Genomic DNA, 16,749 nt, shown 5'->3' on the forward strand with positions numbered 1-16,749 from the left:
CAATTTAACATGTACCTCAAGTCTCGGAGCTAGCAGCTGCTTTGTTCTGTAAAAGTTGCTCCTGGATTCAGGCAACTTTTACGTAGTAGATCGACTGCATTTTCTGCTGGCACCTCTACTGGCATTTGACATTAAATTGAGGAAATTCCTCCTGCTTCTTCCCCAGAACACCAGTGGGCCCACTGGCAGCCACAGCTGCTCCGCTTTTTGAGGAAGGATGGAGGTGACTTTCAAGTAGGAGAGCAGCTGGTGCTTTCCCTGCTCCACTGCTCTCTTAGTGTGAGGTGACTGGAAATGCAGTCTGCAGTTCCCCTCTCTCATTGTCCCACCTCCTCCCTGTCCTGTGCTGGACCCTCCTTACAGTCTCACTATGTTCTTCTGAGTCTCTCACCATACTTTTCAGATTGGTTTGACATTATTATCACCACACTTAAGTGGTCTGGCAGTACATGTTTTGGAGTTGAGAAATTTAAGCGGTACCACTGTTCATATTACAGTGTAGGAGCACTGGATTCTGACTTGGTTTGTGGAAGGGGCTCCTGTGTCTGTGTAAGAAGGGTTGGAGAAAGCATCTTCCTAGTGCTCTGTGTTGTAGATAGACTCAAGCGGTCTTGAAACAAATTGAAACCTCAGCAGTAATATTAAAGATACATAAATGTGCATAAGCATCAGAGCTGTAAGACATTACAACCTCAAAGCCATATTTCTGAACTGTTTGGCAGGAAGCTATGTAGCAGTCTCAGGAGGTACTGTGTCTCTTGAGCTGTTGTTCATAACTAGTCTGTGCTGGCACTATAAAATTCTCAAAAATGTCTAAATAGTATAAGGGGATTTCTGAGTACCATTTTATTAAAAAATAATATTGTTAATGTCCTGTAGTTTCTTAAAATTTGGGGTAAGACCATGTTCTTTTCAGTTCCTTTGTATTTGAAAACAAGAAGGCTGATACTGTTCAAACTTTAAAGAAGTATTTCCCTTCAGGCGCTCTCTAAAAAAAAGTCATCCTAAAAGGTAAAGATCTCAGACGGTTACAACTGCCTGGAGAGAAGCCTTTTAGCATGAAAGGGCTGAAGTGACCTTAACTTCAGTAATCTTCAGTCCTACTGCCAGGGTAGCACAAGCATGAGTTTGTTGAAAAATGAACCCAGGTTCATTTGATGAATCCAGATGATATAATGAATTTATTAAATACAGTATATTATTTATAGAAATATATTCTATATAAATTCCACAACTATATTTTTCTTATTATTTTAGTATTTCTTTTCTTTTTCTTTTTTATTGTTTTATAATTATATTCTATAATATATTGATATTTGTTCTATTAATATATGTAAAACTGTGATCACTTTTGAGCCTCTCACTGCAAGACAGACATTGAAGTTCTGGAGCATGTCCAGAGAAGGACAACAAAGCTGGTGAGGGGTCTGGAGCACAAGACTAATGAAGAGCAGCTGAGGGAACCTTGGTTGTGTAGCTTGGAGAAAAGGAGGCTGAGGGGAGACCTTACCGCTCTCTACGACTACCTGAAAGGAGGTTGTAGGAAGGTGGACATTGGTCTCTTCTCCCAAATAACGAGTGATAGGACAAGAGGAAATGGCCTCAACTTGCACCAAGGGACGTGTAGATTGGTTATTAGGAAAAATTTCTTCACCAAAAGCGTTATCAAACACTTGAAAAGGCTGCCCAGGGAAGTGGGAATCACCATCCCTGGAGGTATTTACAAGACAGGTAGATGTGGTGCTGAGGGACATGATTTAGTGGTGGTTTTGGCAGTGTTGGGTTAATGATTGGACTTGATGATCTTAAAGGTCCCTTCCAACCTAGATGATTCTATGATTCTATATGATTAAAATAAGAGAAAATAGAAAACACATTCTAAATATTACTACTATCTCTTTTTTCACCTCAGAAATTGTTGACGGCAATGTGAAAATGACTCTGGGTATGATCTGGACTATCATCCTTCGCTTTGCTATTCAGGATATTTCAGTGGAAGGTAACATGCAGCTATGTTAAATAATTAGGAAATTTGTTTAAAGATATTTTAATATGAATTATGAACAAGTGAGATGCATGTTTTAAAAATGAATTATTTTTTCACAGAATATGATACTGCAAGTTCCCTACCTGGTGACAAAATCAATTTCTGGAGGGCAAAAGTAATTACTCTGCTTATCCTAAGAGAGACCTCGACCCAGCTTTCTAAATGCAGAAGTTCTGGGCATGCTTCTCAGTTGTAGAGATAGAAACATGCCTGTGTTTCTGAGCTTCAGTGGCCTGAAACTATGCTATACCCTATTGGTCGTCCTATTTCCAAAATACTTTTTTAGTCCTGTCCATTTCTCACATTCTTTGCAAATATTTTCTGATTATATCCCTCTTCTTTCTATCACTTTTTTTTCCCCCTAATGCTTCAGAATTTTTTTTTCTTAACTTTCACTTGGCTTCTTAACTGGCTCCAAAAAGTGTGTTGTAGTTACAATGCTCTTTAAATCAAGTCTATGCTGTGAAAAGTCTAGAATTCTAGAAACTAATCTCAATTTTCAACAAAAGTAGAGTCAATTCAAGGTCTGCATACTGTCCTGCCTGTAATTTGTGGCACATTAAATGTGGACCTAACGGTCTATTTGATCTTTTCCATCCTTTACTAATGCATTCAGATGCCCACAGGATTCAGATAATGAAGGTATTTCTTCAGCACTTATACCTCCCCATAAGCAGATGGCCTGAGACAAGAAGCATACTTCATGTAGGCACCAACACAATCTTTTATGTCTAGTTCTATTATATCTGTATTGGGTATTTTTCTCCAAATATAAATTCTGCTGTCCAACCAATATAATTTCTTAAACTCCTGATATCCCAGAATTATTGTGCCTGCTGAGACTCTAGGCTGAGTTGTTCCAGTTGAGCTGACTTCCGTGTCCTAATGGAGCCCCGTTAGTCCATTTGTATAAGTATCTTTGAGGATTAAATGTTGGCTTATGCCAACCACTTTCAAGTGGCTGACCACATTTAAGATGACAATAAATTAATTACTTGAGCACTTTTTTTATTCCCCTGATGTCTTTTACAGAGACCTCTGCCAAAGAAGGGCTGCTGCTGTGGTGTCAAAGGAAAACTGCTCCTTACAGAAATGTGAACATTCAGAACTTCCATCTTAGGTAAACTGCCATTATTTCAAGGGGTAGAAGCAGTCTAAAATATTTTAGGTCAAATTTTCCCCACAGTTGTGTAGGTATATATTTGACAGGAGAATTTCACTCTTCACCATTAACTAGACTTTTTTCAAATTCTCATGCCCTATCTCCAGAGTCCTATTTTGGTTAGCCTTTGGCATTATTTACCATGGCATCCACAGTTACTATTTAAAAGCAAAAAAAAATCCCTACTACTTACAGAATGACCATATTACATTATTAGAGGTTCTTGGTATGTAGGAATACCTGAATACCACAGCATAGTGACTTGACAAATGACTGCTTTCAAATGAGAGCCACTGTAGGTATGGACTGTTCTTGGCAAAAATACCAATGTGTTGAGCATGCAAATATCTCATGGTGAATCAGTCTTTCTTATTTTGTGACATAACTATAAATAAGCAGCCAAAAATGCACTCAGTACACAACAGCAGCACTTCAAAAACATGGCTGTTTTCAGAATCAGAATCATTACCTAAGTTGGAAAATTTAGTGAAGCTCCAGCGTTGGTTCTGTGTTTTCATTAAGGGCTAGAAAGGGAGTTCCAGGCCATATGCAGGCTGCCTGGCTTGGGGATTTCACCGGGCTAGTTCCTGTAGCTCTGCCGGTGACCCACTTCATTAAGCTATTTGACTTGCCATTTGCACTGTTTAACTGTGTGTTCTTGCCTTCCGTGAAACCCTTTATAGTACTTATAACAAGAGTATTCTGGTGTTTTGAATTAATTCTTAATATGCACGTGTAGTGACAGAGAAGATACAGTTCACACATGTATCTACATTTGTTTGATTTACAGTCCCTGTATTGCCTTTCGGAGATCTGAAATGTGTTATGTGTTATTTTCCTTGAATATATAGAGGTATATTTCAGTAGAGCTTTATATGAATGTAAATTACATGATCAGAATCTTAGTGTTTATAGATGCTGGTCTGATACCTGGTATGGGGAAAACATCTTGAATGGAAGTACCTTGATTCATGTCTAGGTTGATCGGCTCTTACAGAACTACTTCACAATGGGCTGTCCAGATCATTTTAGTCTATACCTTTTGGAAAAAAGCTTTTTGTTAGTTTTCATTTTTATTCAGTTTTACCTTCTGGATGATTTTATATTATACAATATATGTATATTCTGATTTATTGTATTACGTTTTTGTTAGGGATGGTGCTGTTATTTGAAGGACCTATCCAGAGAGCTCAGTGTAAGGGATTCTAACATTTTTAACATGTTTAGTATCATACAGTTACTGCACAGGATAAGACCTCAAACCCACAGTCCCAGTGATTGCATAAAGTGTTTACATAAAGCATCTTTCAGAATAATTGCTGCTGGCTGAAAGGAATCTCTCATAATCTTTCCAAATGGATGTTATTTGTAGCTCCGGTCATTGCCTATTCTTGCCTTGAAAGGTAGTGTCACACTGAAAGGATGTCACATTGAAGTTTCAGAGCTCAGATCAAAGCTGCCATATGTGTGAAGTGTTTTAAATAAACTAAGCTGTTTTATGACTTCATACATCTATGAGCACAACATGATTGTGCCATTAAAATTGACTGAAATAACTGACAGAAAAATCCAGTTGCTTCAGCAAATTCAAGTAATTGCAGGTTTGCTCTCCTTTCATTTTTTCGCAAACATTGTAAATGTAATAGGAGATTATGTACTTTCATTGATGAATGTGTACTCTGAGCTATCCAGGAACACTGCACAAATTAAGCAATTGAAATCAGGGACTGTTGGGACTGTTGCACATAACGTACACTGCCTAGAAAGTATTATGGAGTCCTTAAGTGTTTATGGACTGCAGAGTAAGATACGTACTACAGGAAAAAGAGTACAGTAACAGAAAAGCTCAGAGGGATGAGAATTGACAGAACATAAGTGTCAGGATTTGACAGGAGAGTTCCTGCTTGATTTTAAGCCTTGAGCAAGGATCAAACTGTAAAATGCCGTGAATTTATTAACTATTTTTTTTTCCATTCTATTTTTTCTGTTGTAAAGCTGGAAAGATGGCCTTGGATTATGTGCACTTATCCACAGACACCGACCTGATCTTATTGACTACTCCAAGCTAAATAAGGTCATCAGTCTGGGTGGTACAGCATGCTGTCCTGCAGTGATTTGGCTCACTTCTGGTTTGCTTAGCATGTTTTTTAAAACACAAGTTGAGGAGTGCATACTAATTCTGACTGGCTTTCTAAGCTCCCTCCAAAAGAATGAGTCACATGGAGGAAAGGACCTCATGACTGTCCTGTGTCCCTCTTTCCTTTCTATTGCAATGAATTCAGCATTGAATTGCTGAATCTGGTCCTCAGCTGCTAGGCAGTTGATGAAGTCTTTTACACTGCCTGATATGGATGTTAAATCAAATACATTGGAATTCTCCATTCACCACTGATAGTATTATACAGTCCATCTTCTTTTGTATCTGGTGTAAATGACTGTACGCTGCAGAGCAGTAAACAATGAAATGCTGATTAATCCTAAGATTCCTGAGAACAAACACTACCCTTGGTAATCAGGAGTATGCAATAAGTTACTAGTCTTACATAGAAAATATTCACCACTTCTTAGATTATACTTCTACCTATACTTTCAGACAAGTGGTAACAAAACTGATATCCTAATTTCCTTAGGCAGTACCTCAGGGGGATTACAAAACTACTTTATTACAATGTGCTACTTCTGGCAAAATGCACATATTCTAAAAGATACCAGCCACTTTGATTTGAGAGGGAGGAAGGAGGAGCAAGTAATAATGTCAGAATTTCTGGGTACCATTACTGAAGAATAAAACCTAGAAAGAAAGTGGAATATTGTCTTTTCATATTAGCTCTCAATACATACGTACCATTTTCTGCTCTCTGGGATGAATGTATCTTGAGGTCTCACATAAACACCAGTAAAGCAGAAAACTTAATCACGGTTTTAATTCGATGAATGCAACTTTTCATTGATGAGGGAGACTGATAAATCGTAGGCTATATTTTCCATTCCATGCCCTTCCATTACAAATTGATTTTACTAGTGGAATGGACTGTTATCAGAAAGCTTTTGATGAGGGAAAAGATGAATGAATGAGATTAAATTATTTGAAAACCTTAGTCTGCTTTATATATATGATAAATTCTTGCTGGGGTCCCCAAGGAGTGCAGTGATGAAAATTAAATGAACTTTTTCCTAAACACATAAGACTTAAATTTAGCAGTTGTTAAGACACCTGCAGATCTGAACCCAAGGGTAAAATATTAGCCATCAACACCAGCTTGTTCTCTAATTCTCTTTACAATCATTATATGGATAAACAGGTTCGTGGAATGACTAAACTACCTGCCTCTGCGTATGTGTGCTCAAGCATGGCACAAACAGAAGTTAGTTTGATTGAGTTTGTGCTTTGAAAAAGTGGTAGACAGTACTAAAAAACTCCGCAGTATAACTATCCTATATATGAGTGCTGAGAAAAGGGAATAGAACATAAGCAGACCTGCTTCAACATTAATATTTTCCTCTTAGAGGTTCCCAAAATAAGAACAGGTCAGGTTTCAAACTGAGGCTGAGCTGCGGCACGTAAAGCACATGCAGAAAAATCCTAAAATAGATCTGGCTTTTCTGACTTGGCTGTGTTTGATTGACTGCTCATTTTGGCTACATTAACAGCTGTCTTGGTGTCTTGTTTCTTGGTTTCTTATCTCCTGCATGCTGTCCTTTCCTTTTCTCACCAATGTGTTTTGTGTGAACTTGTAGCTGGAAAGATGGCCTTGCTTTCAACGCCCTTATCCATAGACACAGGCCTGATCTTCTTGACTATGACAAGTTAGATGAGGTATTTCTTTAGCTGTAGCAGAGATCTTTAGTTACTGTGGCTTGTAGTTTTGTTTAAAAAGATGGGTGATGGAGATCTCTTACAACTCTTCAGAAGTTGCTGTGATTTTAAACAAATCTGTTACCAGTGGAGCATAATTTACTCAGGGACTTAGTACCAAGCACACAAATAGGAGGTGCTCATCACTCATCCATCTGCAAAGTGTTTTAACCTAGTCAATAGGTCTCACTTAGATTTACTGTATTTTTGTCCCATTTAATTTCAGTAAGTTTTTGTATACACAGTTAGTAAATGTTGTATTATATATGGTGTCTTGTCTAATAGCAAAAATAAGGTCATGGGTTTTAAATATTGTCTACATTTTAAGTTCCTCTTAATGTCAACGATACACAAAACTGCTAAATGATGATAGAGTGAGAACTTATGATTAGAGACTTTGTATTCTAGTATAACCAAATTTTTAGGTTTCACAATGTAAACTCTTCTTTATAACACATTTTATTGAACATGCAATGCTTGTAGAAAGATGTGTCATGGGCTTTACTTCTGATGAGGGCATATGTATGTGCATGAGGAACAGACTTCTGTGAAACTTAAATAATTGCTGTGATTCTATAGCAAATAATCTTACTCATTTCAAAGTTACAAAAGAAGCATGCCTGAGACTAGATCCCTTTATAGGAAGTGTTTGTATTCAAATGGAAGCCCTGGAAATTCCCTACAGAAAACCTATTAACATTTTTTCAGTGCGCTCCAGCATCTTTAACTTTGCTCTTCCGTGTCCTGTTTCCCCACCCTCTCTTTGTAGACATTGGCATTGTTCAGAGTGGCTATGATCATTTAGCAGTTTGTGAATACATGAAAATATTACTAGCATTAATGGCATGAACTGCAATTCATGGGGTTTTCACTTCATGGGGTGTTTTCACTTCAAGGTGATACAGGAAGGCTGCCTTAAGAGGAGCCCTCATCTGACATGCTCTTCAGTTGTCAGCAATATCTGTCTGTAGTGCAAGACATGAAATGTGTGCTGCTTATCTGAACTGTGCTCACTGCTTCCTTTCTCTTTCCTTCAAAAACCAAAATCAAAATCTCAAAAACAGAGGAAGCCCTTGAATGTCCACAGCTCTAAAATTCCATTTATAGAGGTGTTACAGATTTCTCTGTCCAAGTCAAAACTGGGAAGTTTTGCTTTTCTGGAGTAGTGTTCTTCTCTCTGTGCTTGCTTCTTCTCATGCATGCACCTGACCAACCAAGAATTCAGTAGAATTTTTATCACTATAATATAAGGTATAGTAGGTATAAAATATGTAGGATTAACTTTTTGATGAACTGTCCAGTATAACCTACTGGACCAATGGCCTTGACTGTATGTGTTACTGCTGTACTTCATTCAGAATTAGGAGTGTACACTGTGTATGTTATCTGTGTTCCCCTCCAGAATATAATTGCAGCAGAGTCCTAGTGGTAGCTAGGTCCTAGCTTATGAATGTTTTCTTTTGAAAGTATAGCAATAGATAGACCAAAAGTTGATATACCTATACTCTGGTTTTCAAAGAACAATAGTTGTGACTGCAGTTTACAGTTTGGAAAAACAGAGTAAGCTTTTATGTACTTCCTGTAGTCTTGCTTCAAGAAAAAACTTCTATCTTTGACTAGTTGTGTTTTCTTCTTTAATGCAGGATGACCCCATAGGAAATATCAACCTTGCCATGGAAATTGCTGAAAAGCATTTGGATATCCCTAAGATGTTGGATGCAGAAGGTGAGAATTACAGATCACTGAAGTTTGTGTTACTCACAAGCAGGAGACAGGAAAACTTCTTTTGTTTTGTACCTAGCAAATGTTCAACATTCCTTCCCCATGAATCATAATGGAGCGACCTGCTTTGTCTTCAAACGTTTTTCTTCTTATTCCCCATGTATTGGATAATTTCACTCACTTTTTGCTTTATTCCTTATTGTATTTTTTGTATCTATTATAGTACTTTGGACCCTAACCTCAGCACACGGCCCTGCTGTGATAACTGAGGTAAAATGCAGGATCAAAAGATAATCCTTGCCTTTAAGAAGTTAAAATCTAAATCTAATAAAGAAAACACAACTGTTAGCAGCTTAAAGCAGATTCACTTTTTAAATATTTAAGTGAGAGGGCCAGAAATAGAAATAGAAGTACAAAACTTTCAAAATACTCTAACAACATGCCTTCTGTGAAGAACAGCTAGGTTAAGGGAAGCATTTTTTTGGGCTTATTTAAATTGTTAACCTTGTGTAGCGATAGTTTTAACAAATATTTTCATGTTTGGTTTCTCCAATAAAAGTTGACAGAGTTTGTTGACAAACAACAAAGAAATATTTGTTAAAGTTTTGTGAATTTCTTCAAGATAACCAAACTTCTGTACTCCAGGCAAAAAATAGTACCAAAATACTGGAATTTGCCTACACTAGTTCAAAGCATTCTTCTCCAAGCATGCAGACTCTGCTCTGGTGGCTTGTCAGTACAGCAGTGATAACACGGGAATTATCCAAAGCAGTCAAACTCACTGTGTCTGCTCCTCTTGAAGTCTCTAGTAGGAAAGTTAGGCCAATAGAGGATGATTTGGAAAATCCAGGTTGTAACATCTTCATGGAAGAGGTTTCTTCATTTCACTTTCATGCTTCAAAACAAATTGTTTTCATTTTTTTGAATTGCAATTCCCCTTTCAAGCACCACTTAATTATTTTGCTCTGAAATACTGTGAAAGGAATAAGCAGAAGTGCTACCTCCTTACCATTGAACACCTCCTACTATCATTCTCCTTTCCTCATTTTTTTCTTTTCAGATACAATGTAAGAAACCTTTTTTTTTGACCTCCAGATTTTCTGCACATTCTAGCCCTTATCTTCCCATTTGTCTTCTTGGTGGAGGAGGCAGGGAAATGAAATCATGTTGCTTCTAACACCCTCAAAGTATTCACTATCACTTTTCACTCTCTTTACTTCCTCTGTGCTCTCAGTAGAAACTTTGCAAAGTTCTATTCACAACTATGTGAAGTAGATGCAAAATCAGTAAATACATTGGTCCTCAACTTAGAAATCTCATTGTTAATATTAGAAAATTTCACCTCGTTCGTGTGTCTTTTCACACCAGTATTTTCCCACTCCTTACACTGGCAGGAAACCTTGCAGCTTGTACTAGCATTATTCATCACTCAGCCATAAATGGTGTAAAACCACTTTTTTCTGCCTTTCTCTGTTAAGCATTGAAAAGGTCCATTTTTACCAATGTATGTATACCTTGATTGCACCCTTTCTATACTTTTACTCTTTCCTGCCATAATAGGGACAAAGCTATCAGCCAGCCAAGTCAAACTCTTCTGTGATTTATGCTATTAACTAAAAAGACAGGCTGAGGCAGGAATGGCAAAACTATTACTCCCCAAGCTTTTCTTAGAACAAAATGTATTTCTGGACTGCACATTTCTACAGGTTTCCAATACATGTCAATACCCTGTCAGTCACGGGCACCCTGTGCTAATATGCACTCTACTCACTCCTATTTTGTGACTGTCAGTGGCTGTGTTTAATTCTGGAATAATTCTAGTGATTTAGATGAAGTTACTTTGGAGTGACAGTGAAGCTGAACCCAGTAGATCTGCCAGCCATGCCATCTGCTTGGAAGTTTCCACAAACCAGAAGGTAGCAATACCCTTCTGGTACAGTCTCAGCCTTCAGATGTTTTGCCGTTTCAGGGAGAGTTATATCTTTTCCATTTACTGATTCCTAAAGCTTAGGTAGCTTTGCATTGATGTCAGTAAACAGATGCAAGCTGAATAATGCTGTATTTATTTTGAATCCTTATAGCACTGAGGTGGCATCATTAGCATAATCTGATGGAAGTACCTTGTGAGAATTTCTGAGAAATAAACGCTATTTTCTCCACACAGATGTAGTAAACAGTGCCAGACCTGATGAAAGAGCCATTATGACTTATGTTTCCTGTTACTACCATGCATTTGCTGGTGCTCAGAAGGTGAGGTTGTAGAAGATGGATCAGATCTCATCCTTCACCTTCTGTCTTGTTTCTTTCAGCAGTTTTTCCTCTTCTGATCTTTTCCTCACTAGTTACTAGGACAACATCTTAGAGCTGAGCTCATTTCCTGTTGCCTGATTTTCTTTGTGAGCCACTGTCTTGGTAGAGACAGTAGTAGTCTATCCATTTGTTCCATAGAAGCAAACCTTCCTGTCTCATCTTTCTGTATATTTGCTAATAATATCCAGTAGTTTTTTGACAGCTGGTTACTGAATGGGATAGAGGACAATATTCCTTTTAATTGAACTTGTGTTCATTCATTTGAAGCACCTTTAAAAATGCAAGCTGAAAATAAGCCCATAGTGGAAAAAAAACATTTCAATAGCAGAATGCCATCTTTTTTCTCCCTGCTGGATATTATTCCTGCTACAGATGTCAAAACTGTCAAAAGCAGATGCTCAGAAAATAAACCCGTCTCTTATGCTTTCAGGATTGTTTTTAAAGTGTTAAATGCTTAATGGTAAGTACAAACAGCAACATAAAGTGTTGCTACTATGAAAAATAGACATAAAAACGTACGCGGGCATCTCAGAAGAGCTCTGGAATCATGTCCTAATGAAAAAAAGGAAAATTTTAAAAAGCAAGGCGGTTCAGAGTTGGACATACTTCAGGTATTAGTTTATAAAGAATACTGATATATACTGTTAAGGTTATAACTAATCCACATGCAACTTCCAGAGAACATCTCCCCACATCAAAATATAGTCTGTCTTTCCTGTGTCTTAGTCAAAAAACCCCCACATTCTAAGTCACCAGACATATGCGTGGCAGTTCTTAAACAGATAGTCCTGGTAAAATTAAGGTCACTCCTCCTGTGACAATACTGCAGGATCAAGTTTATTTAAAAAAATCCACCTCTTGTAAGAGCTTATGTTGAATTTCTAGTGTACATTGTATTCTGTCAGCACTCATCAATCTAACGCTAAATTCATTACAACTTTGTAGAGTTTCTAGAGTACAGAGCTATGGACAAGAAAACAATCAAAATGACACTATGTTGTGCTTTTATTTACCATCCTATTTTCTACTCCTCGATTCTTTTTTTGTTTTGTTTTGTTTTCATTTCTCCCCCCACCTTGTAGATATTGTGAACACTCCCAAACCCGATGAGAGAGCTATCATGACATATGTGTCCTGCTTCTACCATGCTTTTGCTGGAGCAGAGCAGGTATTAATCAACTGTCCCTTCAGGTTGCTGTGTTCTTGATTGTCTCACATTTACACTAGTTTATTAAAAAGACCCTAATTTAGTACTTTGTGGTTTTAATTAACAATTGCAAGTATTACATGAGCACTAATACTTGTTTTTAACCAACACTTGAATCTGTTTTAGTTGAATGTTGTGTAGCAAGTTGAACTTCTTTAATTCCAATGGACATTCCTGTTTCTAATTTTGAGTCTTTATTTGGTGATTTATAAGGACTATTTCAGGAAAACTGTATGTGAGGATACTGTGAAATGCAGTTGTTGTTTGCTGCTACATCAACATCTTAGGCGTCTTCTGCATAAAAGAATGTTTGACTTTTGGAGATTGAGACTATTCTAGACTTACTCATGCTGATTAGTACCTTAGGGCTAGATTTTCAAAGATGCCTAAAGATGCAAAATGGCACAGAAGACATCCAACACAGTATTTGTGCCTGGTTCCCACATAATTATTTGTGGATTAAAGTACTAGTTTAAAAGCCGGAACATCTTCATCAGATCTGTCATACAGGATGGGATTCTTTCTTACAAATGTGGCATTTCCCACTGTTCTGCTTCATACATTTCTAGCTTACAAATGGGCATAACCCAGTTTATGTGAAAAAAATAATAATAAAGAAACCTTGAAGTAGTTGATTTTTTTCCTTCATCCTCAGGACTTAATTTCCCTTCCTGTCTGGTAGGCCCCCTACACCTTATCAGACCACAGCTATGCTGTTCACCCTCTTGCTTCTGGGTATGAAGGCTTTGCTATTCATGCAAAAGGGGGATTCCAAATACTCTGTAACATAGGAGTCTACACAGACATTTATTTGGTTAGATATACTTCAGACTCACATTTGTATGAAAGTATAGATCTGTGATGTCAAACTACTGATGTAAATTTTAAATATGGCAGAACTACACAGTGCCATCACAAATAAATTTGGCAGGAGGTATGAAAAGATTTGCTGTCAGTGATTGAGCTGCATATATTCTCAAGGGTATATGTACATATGATGTGCAGATATAGAGTGGTCTGGGACTCCTGAATCACATGCAGTGTCTTTCCAGTGTGACTAACAAATCTAATACTTTTCTGGTGTGATTTAAAAAAAAATAACCTTATAGGATAACTTTAAGAATGGCCTAAGTTATCTTTGAAAATAAAAGATTTATTAGACAACTATAATGGCAGTGTGAAATTCTCCCTTGTATAATAAGGTTTCATTGTACAACAAGGTAACTTCTGTGCTGATCTGTGCCTTATTCAGGCTGTTGGAATCTGTGACTACAGAAGGAGGGTAAATATATATTTAAGTAACCTAGGAACACAAATTAACAACTATAAAACAGTGTGATTTTTATTTGCAGCAGCCACATTCTTTCTCTTTCTCCAAGCCTGTACCTTTCTCAGAATGTGTTTATGAATATGTCCTGTTTATTTGCTGTGTTTTACAGGCAGAGACTGCAGCTAACCGGATCTGTAAGGTGCTTGCTGTGAATCAGGAAAATGAGAGGTTGATGGAAGAGTATGAGAGACTAGCAAGTGAGGTAAAGGCAGCTGCATCTGTAATGTGGTGACAATTTTGCTCATGAAATACTGAAAGTTGAGAGATTCATGCAAGACAGCAAAGTGAAGGCACTATGAGGGTAAATCTCACAGCAGTAGGGTACAAATCTCAGTTACCCAAGATGTTAAGGTTCAGATGACTCCTTGGCCACAGATATCCCGTGTGACCTCCAGCAGGTCACTCAGCCTCATTAATGTGCCAAAAAGGGTGTTTTGAGGACTGTCGTCAGTTTAGCCCAAGACCAAGCTTGCTGTCTCTGTAATCTCCGAAGATAGCCATTCTTGACCACATGTGGTACATACAGGATCCTGTCACTCCAAGAAAGCCTGTTGGCTCTGTGTACTGCAAGTACACCTGGACAGGGTCTCTCAGGGTGTTCACAGTGCACCTATGAACACAAGGCAGCAAATGAATGAAGAAGGGAGCACATTGTGCTCCTCCTGTCCTTTCTTGGTCAATGGCAAATTTGTTGAGTCAGGACATCAACTACAGGTGTGTAGTGCACAAATGAGAGCTCCCTTGTCTTTAGTGAGTCACCTGCAAAAACGTACTGAGATCATACATTCAAAGGGAATAGTGCTACATTGGCACTAATGGACTTCTGAGTGAAGATTTTTATATGACCTAAGTTACTTGGCTGGTGTCTGTCCTGATCCCACAAATATGATTACTTAAGACATCAAGACCATTATTTTTGAAAGTGGCAAGTGATTTGGAGTAACTCAGGCTTTGAGTAATTAGCTAGAGACACCTTACATGTGTGTTCATCTTTCCGAGAATCAGGGTATTTCTAGAAATACCTAGAGTATCTGGGCAAATTAGATGAAAAATTATTCTTCAGCTTTGAAAATCTTGTGTTTACTTGCCATTAAGGCACTGATAAAAACTGAAGTAAATTATATTAAAATGGAGCCAACTTGATTAGGATTTGTGCATTCCATATGATCTCTTTTTTTGGTTGCTTTTCCATTGCTTTTATTTCAATTGTTTGTGTTGGTTTGAAAGCTTTTAGAATGGATTCGCCGGACAATTCCTTGGCTGGAAAACAGGACCCCAGAAAAAACAATGCAGGCTATGCAGAAGAAATTAGAGGATTTCCGGGACTACCGCCGCAAACACAAACCTCCCAAAGTCCAAGAGAAATGTCAACTGGAGATCAATTTCAACACCCTGCAGACAAAACTGAGAATCAGCAATCGGCCAGCTTTCATGCCATCAGAGGGAAAAATGGTTTCAGTAAGTAAAGGAGGCATCAGTATTCTGTTCTCCTTTTTATCAATGTGCTCACAAAAATTTCAACATGAGAGATGGAAGTGCCATTTTAAGTCATCCTCAGAAACGTCAGTTTGTGGCACTATTATATCAATATCAAACCACTCTTTTTACACATTCCCTTTTATTCTAGAATCTTGCTTTCTCTTAAGCATGCTTCTGCCTCTTTGAAGGCTTTCCCCAAGACCAAATTATTTTGAGATGTGAGACGTTACAGAGCTTCCTTTGGGAGTGTTATCAATACCTCTCTATCAGCAAGGCCAAATATTGTTTATTGAAGCAAAACTCACAGTGGTTTCACTGTGGTTGTGACATTTTGGTCATCAGACTTGCAGAAACAGATATTGCTCAATATATGTTTCTGCTTTCTTCTACTTTTAAAAATTAAGTTTTGTTTTTTCTTCTGTCTGCAAAGATAAGAATAGTCAGTACCAAGAATTCTCATCTGCTGATAAATTGACTGTGGGTCAAAACATTTCCTGTGGAATGTAGCAAACCTGTTTCTGTACTCTCTTCTATCATTGTGTTTTGGTTGCTCAGATTTGAAAAACAGGTGATTGCACTATCTGAAAATGGCCATTGTCCACTCCCCATATGCAGAAAATAAGGGCCCTGTTACTTCAGTTTCCTACTTACGCCTTTGAGTTTCTAACGAAGCTCACAAAACTTTGTGCACCGCAGAAAGTGAAATGGGCTTGTGTTCCAGATAAGATACGCACCAAATCCTCTTCATACTAATTATTTTGCTATTGTCAACTTCCAAGAGCAAAGCGCTTTTGTTTTGATAACAGATAGGTATGTCATAAAAGAGCATGCACATTGTAAAATAGGAGGTAAAAGCAATGTATCGTCAAGACACTGAATGAGTAGCTATGGTTGGAAGCCATTTGTATAGGGGTTCCTTTCATGAACCCACCTGAACAGAACACACTATTAGGAGCAGATGTTTAGACTACAAGACTTCCTGAGCTGCCTGACAACATTTTCTATGATTCTATGATTTTACAAAATCTGGACATAAAAATTTCTCTTTTTGGAGCAAAATTGTGAATGAATCAGAAATCCACAAATTTTGATAAAAAGAGATTATAGTTTCATCCCCTCTCTCCCATGTGTTCTCTTCAAAGGATATTGCTGGTGCTTGGCAGAGACTTGAACAAGCTGAGAAAGGCTATGAAGAGTGGCTGCTGAATGAAATACGAAGACTGGAAAGACTGGAACACTTGGCTGAGAAATTTAGGCAGAAGGCTTCCACTCATGAACAGTGGGCATATGGTGAGCAGAGACGGCTTTTAACATTGTTAATGTTTTAATCTTCGAAGTTGAACTGTCAGTGCTGAATATTTGCCAGGCGGAAGCTCACTCAGAAGTAGTTTGGATAGTTTTAGAAACCTAAAATAATAACAGATAAAATTGCAGGTTTTGTTGACTGTTAGTCATGACCTAACTTGTAGGCATGTAGCTAATGAAATGTAACTGTAAAAATCATACTCTTGTAGTGAGTCAAACTTAATGGGACTATTCAGCACTTGAATCCATTACTGCTAATGGATTCATATGTATTTGTACAGTAGCAATCCAACCAGGAACACAATAACACCACTGGTTAAGTGTGAAATTA

The 16,749-nt window shown here is 37.7% G+C and overlaps 1 protein-coding gene across 13 annotated transcripts in view; it reads left to right on the forward strand.

The window, feature by feature from the left end:
• ACTN2 (actinin alpha 2) overlaps positions 1-16,749 on the forward strand; it is a 71,588-nt gene that overhangs the window by 32,365 nt on the left and 22,474 nt on the right. For 8 of the 13 annotated variants that reach the window (XM_074164658.1, XM_074164578.1, XM_074164611.1 and 5 more), the window contains exons 4-11: positions 1,913-1,999; positions 3,080-3,167; positions 5,205-5,283; positions 8,709-8,790; positions 10,952-11,037; positions 13,744-13,836; positions 14,862-15,092; positions 16,256-16,403. In XM_074164658.1, the coding sequence (XP_074020759.1) occupies positions 1,913-1,999; positions 3,080-3,167; positions 5,205-5,283; positions 8,709-8,790; positions 10,952-11,037; positions 13,744-13,836; positions 14,862-15,092; positions 16,256-16,403 (894 nt within the window). Of the gene's footprint in view, positions 1-1,912; positions 2,000-3,079; positions 3,168-5,204; positions 5,284-6,947; positions 7,027-8,708; positions 8,791-10,951; positions 11,038-12,179; positions 12,266-13,743; positions 13,837-14,861; positions 15,093-16,255; positions 16,404-16,749 lie in introns of all 13 variants that reach the window. The other 5 variants (XM_074164571.1, XM_074164593.1, XM_074164616.1 and 2 more) reach the window with 2 other exon arrangements.

This window comes from Numenius arquata, chromosome 2 (assembly GCF_964106895.1).
Source record: "Numenius arquata chromosome 2, bNumArq3.hap1.1, whole genome shotgun sequence".
Lineage (NCBI taxonomy): Eukaryota > Metazoa > Chordata > Aves > Charadriiformes > Scolopacidae > Numenius > Numenius arquata.